At 43.9% G+C, this 6,000-nt stretch overlaps 1 protein-coding gene across 1 annotated transcript in view; it reads left to right on the top strand.

Moving 5' to 3' along the window:
* Positions 1 to 4,151: 4,151 nt before the first annotated feature.
* The window catches only part of Mgat4d (MGAT4 family member D), a 60,279-nt gene continuing 58,430 nt past the window's right edge, over positions 4,152 to 6,000 (top strand). The window contains exon 1 of the mRNA XM_020171501.2: positions 4,152 to 4,245. Within this exon, the coding sequence (XP_020027090.1) occupies positions 4,152 to 4,245 (94 nt within the window). The remainder of the gene's footprint in view (positions 4,246 to 6,000) is intronic.

Genomic DNA, 6,000 nt, shown 5'->3' with positions numbered 1-6,000 from the left:
GAGCATTTTTTAAAAGGCTGTTGGGTGCTGGGAGTAGGAATGAAGAGGTAGAGGATGATGCTCTGATACAACTTTCTCTTTCCCACCATAAAAACTTCAATTTGATCTAGTGTTTAAGGGATTGATGTGCATTGGTGACCCAATAGAAGGGAAAACTGCTGCCTAATACATGACTTCTATTCCTTTAAACACAAATGTGCATTTTCTAGGAAAGCCCTGTGTGGAACAGTGATTTCGTATCATATGACCAAATTAGAATTAACTATTAACCCACCCATTTTCCCCACCCGCTCCATGTAATGGGAACATATTGTACTTGACCTTGGCAACTCTACCACTGCTTGCTGAGAAGGGACAATAGACGAGGCCCTGGAAAGTTTCCTACTGTGCCTTCTTCATGAGTTCACAGTAAGACTAAACCAGAAATCCCTGCCTGGGAAACCAAGTCTGTATTCTCTCCAGTAATAAATAGAAAAGAGGTTACATATTAAAGTCAGAAAAAAACAAAACAAGTGAAGGATATCAGAAGGAGGAGGAGGAGAGAAGAAGAAGAAGAAGAAGAAGAAGAAGAAGAAGAAGAAGAAGAAGAAGAAGAAGAAGAAGAAGAAGAAGAAGAAATAATAATACTATGTTAAATGTAACTATCCCTTGGAAGGCATTCTGGTTTCAGAAAGAGTAAAATGTGAGAGCAAAGGGCAAGGAATTTGTGCTGCAAATGTACTAGTGCTTACATTAGGACAGGAATTATGTCAAATTATTCTGAATGCTATTTTACTTAAACTCAACAATCTTGGACAGGTGTTATTCAGCTCATCTTACTGGTGATGAACCCAAGCTTGGAGAGAATTGAAAACTTTCCCAACATTACATGGCTGCTAAAGACAGACATTGTTTATTCTCAAACCCGTTATTTAAAAAGTTGCATATTTAATTTGCATATTGTATTTTCCTTTTTAATAATACTGCACAGCCTCCAGATTCTTCTATTTATTAATGCCAAAAGCTAGTAATTCACTTATTTGGAAGAACAGGAAGGTTTTTGTCGTTCTTGGTGGGGGTGATTGTGGTGCTGGGGATGGAACACAGTGCCTCACACAGAGTTAAATGTCTTGAGAAACACATTTTGATTTTGGTTAAGGTGATGTGGCAGAGAAGGACAGCTGACAACGGAAGGCTTCTAATCTCCCATTGGCACCGGTGTTGATGGAAGCAGCCGCCAGTCAGCAATAACGCCTTTCGGTTCTTTTGCCTCAAGTGCTCAATGATAGAATTTGAATGGGAATATGTCATGTCAGCTCTGATCATTTCTCCTCCACACGCTTATCCCCACCTCCAGTGGAATGGGGAAGGCTGAAAAACCCTAGAGAGAGGAACCACAGAACGGGGGGGGGGGGGGGGGGCCAGGACTCCAAAAGAGCACATGAGCAGTTGCCAACCAATTGGAAACTCTAGAGTAGACAACTTGAGGCAGAGAACTTCTATTCTATTAAGCTACAGAGGGGTGGGAGTTTATTTGTTCTTGGAGCCATTATTACTGTAACTAATCAGTTGTAAAAATGTGTTTAAATCAAAGTTATGAAGCAAATAAGTGGTGAATATGAAGAAAGCAGATTCATTTGGATTTGTGGCTTGGATTCATTATAAGGATTTGTAACAAAGGTGCAAAGATTTGACTTGTAATGACAGAAGGTTTGTAATGAAATGCTAAAATGTACAGAAACTTATAAAAAGCAGTAAACTTGCCTTTCTATCTTTTAGATCTAAAAGTATCAGTACCATTCAAAGTTGTCTGTATTTATAGCTGCAGTCTCAAAGTTTGTCATGCAAAGTCTCACTGGTTTCAGTCAATTAATTATTCTTCTGTGCTTAGCATTTGGTCTTTGTAAGTTTTCAATGCATTGAGCTGTGTAGATAAATTAAGCCACTAGCTGTTCTTCCATTTCCTTTCCAAATTTTCTCCCTCTGACACCAAGGAAAATCGTCCAATACTCAGAAGCAGCTAGAACTCAATTTAAAAAGAGTTAATAACTAGAAGCTCTGAGTTACTAAATTATTTTTCCTTATCTTAGCAGATCAAAGCAATACTAGACTTTCCTTTTGTGGGGCATATGTATTTGTCTGACTGAGCCTATTTACACTGAGGTTTTCTTCATATGTACAGTAGTAGCCTTGTAAACCTTAAAGATAATTATACCTCCTAAAATTTTGTTTGGCTCCTGTTATTTTCATTGAGCCTACCTGCAAGGTTTATGCATGCAGGCTCTTTCAATAATTTATTGCTCAATGGAAAGGATTAGTTCTCTTCAAAAATTTTATCTTTTTACTTTATTCTAATAGATAAACAGTGATTGTATACATGGATGAATATGACGGGATCTCTGATACATGTCAGTAATATAGAGTGATTAAGACAGGCTAATTAATATAGTCCTTACCTTTCAAATCTATCCTTTCTTCGTGAGGAGAACATTTCAAATCCACTCCTTTGAACTATGCAGTATTTTAACAGGGCCACCATGCTGTGCAAGAGACCACCAGAGCTATTCCTCCTGTCTGATGGATACTTTGGTTAGGGAGTTGTTCTGCTGTTTCCCCTGCTCCCTGGTAGACACAGGCCACCCAGCTCCTGCCCACAACCAGCTCAACAGCATGCCACAAAGGGACAGTGAGCCCTCTTTCCCAGGCACTTGTGCACAAGCATCTTTACCCAGCCCCTCTTACCCTTCGATGCTAATGTGTACAAGCACATTTCTGAGGATGGCTATCAATAATTCAATCTACTTTCAATATAGTTCTCCCTCAACTGTGAGGGGCTCAACTTAGGATCATTTGGGGGTGCCCCTGACCCTCAGAGTATAAAAATATCCCAACAAAATGAAAGGTAGTGGTCCCACATACTAAAGGAACTCAAAGAAGGGAAAATCAGAGTGGTCTGCTGTTGTCAGCTTTGGATTTGTGAAACATAAAATATGAGACCCTGAGATACAGAAAAGATTTGAGTTGGCCAGAGGGGATCCTGGATGTGGTGTACGGAGGGAGGACACGGAGAGAAAAGGCAGAGAGAGGAAAGTGAACAAGACACACTTAGGGTACAATTAAAGGGTCTAGTAGCCCCTAGAGGCATAGAAGGGAGCTTGCTCATGGAAAAGCACAGGGAGGCCTGCTGGAGTGGACTTTATCACCCTGGAAGAGAGGAGCTTCTTGAGCAGGAGGAACAAGGACTGTGGTGCATTAGGAAGATCACTGAGGAGTTGGGTGAAGGGTGGCCCGCAGAGGGTGGATGCCATGTTAATTGTTTGGGTGCTGGGGATTTCATAGCAGCGGAAATGCAAGTCTGGAAACAGGCATTTCAAAGAAGTAAAGATTTTATAAATGATGGGATACATAAAAGAGTCAAATTGGTCTGGTGATTTGATCAAAGCAAGGGGTCTGGAAAGATAGCTTGCCAGGTGGGGGTTTGAACACCTTGAATTTGAAAGGGTCATGCAAGCAAGAGTGCTGCTGACCTCTCACTAGAGGACAAAGTCCAGTGGAGATTGCTTTCTGCTGGGTGCTTCCTTCTCCCACCCAACCCATGCTAGGCCTTTCTCTGCTGCTCCACACCCGGGAGGCAGGTTGCTCATGACCCAGAGCATCAACCGAACCTCCCTGCCTTGTGGCTTCCAGCAGAGCTTAGTTAGCAAATGCCAGCACGGTCAGGCAAGTGACCTACAGGATGGGGAGCATGAAGTTCAAGTGCTTCTTTCTCCTCTTCCCTCCTGTAGGATCCACAACTCCTGGCATTTAGACTTACAAGGGCATTCTCAGGCAGGCCTGTGTTCGAATCTTACTTCCCTCCCAAGAGGTCAGAAACCAGTCCAGCTGATGCCAGAGATGGCTCATCCCCAGACACGGCCAGCGAGTCGCTCAGAAGAGCGATCGGGGTGCACGATCCGCACAGGACACGGCTCCAGGGGCCCTGCCACGTTCCCTCGGGGTTTCCCAGGCCTGGGTAAAAGTCTGATGAACAGCGCGTTAGTGGGCGCCCACCGCGTGCGGGACACCAGCGGGGGCGCGGCGACCCGCGCGCAGGGCAGGAGCGCGCTCCACCTGTGCCCCGCACCGCCGCCCCGTCCACCGCGCTGCCCGCCGCCCGCCGCGGGGCCTCGGCCATGAGGTCCAAGCACGTGAACTTGCTGATCGCCCTGGTGGCCTTCATGCTCTTCGCCTTCTCCTGCTTCTGCATCTCCAGGATGACTCAGACCAGTAAGCAGGGGGCAGGGGGAGGCGACGTGGGAACCTGGCATCTGCGTCGCGCCTTACAGATCGAGCGCTCAAACTGCTGTCCCACCGGCGGTTAGGGGGCAACGGGCGACCCTGACTCCAATGGGCGGCCGTGCCCGCGCCCCGCACGCGCGCTAACGGATCTGGCCCGCCGGGCCTCCTGGCCAGGCCGCAGGTGTCCCCTCTGCCCCTCCGAAGGTTCACGACCAGTCTGTGTCCCGCTGGCCTCCTATCCTGTTCTCCCCTCTGGCCTATCATGTCCAGACATTTGTGAATGTGGGACTTTAAGAACTCCTACACCGCCAACAGCGGTCCTTTTCCCTGTGCAGGTTACAATGGGCCGCAGTCCCAGCTGCCCCAAGTGGTTGTATTATTATTATTATTATTATTATTATTATTATTATTATCATTTTGTGTGTGTGTGTGTGAAGCTGAAAGGGGCACGATGATGACTTTTAGGGCCCTGGTCAGCACTTGAACTTTCTAAAGCACACCGAGGTTTTAATTTATCTCTATCAAAGTATCAACTTAACAAATGAAAGCTGCTTAGTTAAATTTGAATCTCAGATAAGCATTTTTTGTAGTACACAAATTGCATGGGACATACTTATTGTGCAGTTTTGTCTCTTGCTATCTGAAACTGAAGTGTCCTGTATTTTTCTTTCAACCTACAAGTCCCTAGTGTGACCACCCTAGAGGTTCAATTATATAGTGGAAATTTTTAATTGAGGATTTAGAAGTACTGTAAATTATTAATTCAGGCTTCCAAGAATTCTGTTGGGTTGTTTTTAAGTTAAAATTTTCATTTTTCTTTATTTATTTAGACAGGGTCTTGCTTTGTAGCCCAGGCTGGCAGCAAACTCACAACCTCCTGCCTCAGCCTCCTTAGTGTTGAGATTACAGACATGAACCACAGCATCCAGTCTTTTTTTTTTTTTTTTTTTTTTCTCAGTAGTACTGGGACAGGACCTCAAGCTTGCTAGGCAGGTGTTCTAACACTTGAGCCATGCCCTCAACACTTTTTGATTTAGTTATTCTTCTCATGGGAACTCCTGTTTTCACCTAGGCTGGCCTGGACCTCAAGCTCCTTATTTTTACTTCTTTAGTAGCTGGTCTGATAAGTGTGTGCTTCTATTTTCAGCTTTTTATTGGTTAAGATGGGTCTCAGCAACTTTTTTTCTGGGCTGGCCGAGAAATTTCTGGCCATGATCCTCCTAATTTCCATCTCTTGAGATTACAGGCTGTGAGCCTCCCCACTGTGCCTCATTTTTCTTATTGAATGCTTTCTGAGATGGGGCATCCCAGGTATTCTTAGCAGCAATGCTGAAGTTGGAGTTTGGAAGTGGTTTTGTGTTTGAGTCTTCTAGTTGATACTACATTTTGTCTTCAGGTACACAAAACACCTTACATCCCATCCATTTATCTGATAAGATTTCTACTAATCTTTGTTATTACACCCTGTTCCTCTTCTGCATTTTCTATAAAGAACATTATTCAAATGTGGTTTTGTACATTTTAGAAAAACAATCAGTACATTTATTTAAAAATGGTTTCTTGTAACTAGAAAGCAAAATATAAACTTGATGGTAGTTTTGGAAGGTAATTTAGAACAGGAGCCTCCAGAGACACTTTAATGCAATTACTAGTCTTACGATGAAACTGTAGGCCTTGAGACATGCAAACATTTCGGTGTGTTTTGTAGCTGTGATGAGAAAAAACTTTGGTTCCTCGAGGTTC

Source organism: Castor canadensis, chromosome 9 (genome assembly GCF_047511655.1).
Source record: "Castor canadensis chromosome 9, mCasCan1.hap1v2, whole genome shotgun sequence".
Classification (NCBI taxonomy): Eukaryota; Metazoa; Chordata; class Mammalia; order Rodentia; family Castoridae; genus Castor; species Castor canadensis.
The sequence above is the reverse complement of the archived record's forward strand: the minus strand, read 5'-3'. Positions and strand labels throughout refer to the sequence as shown.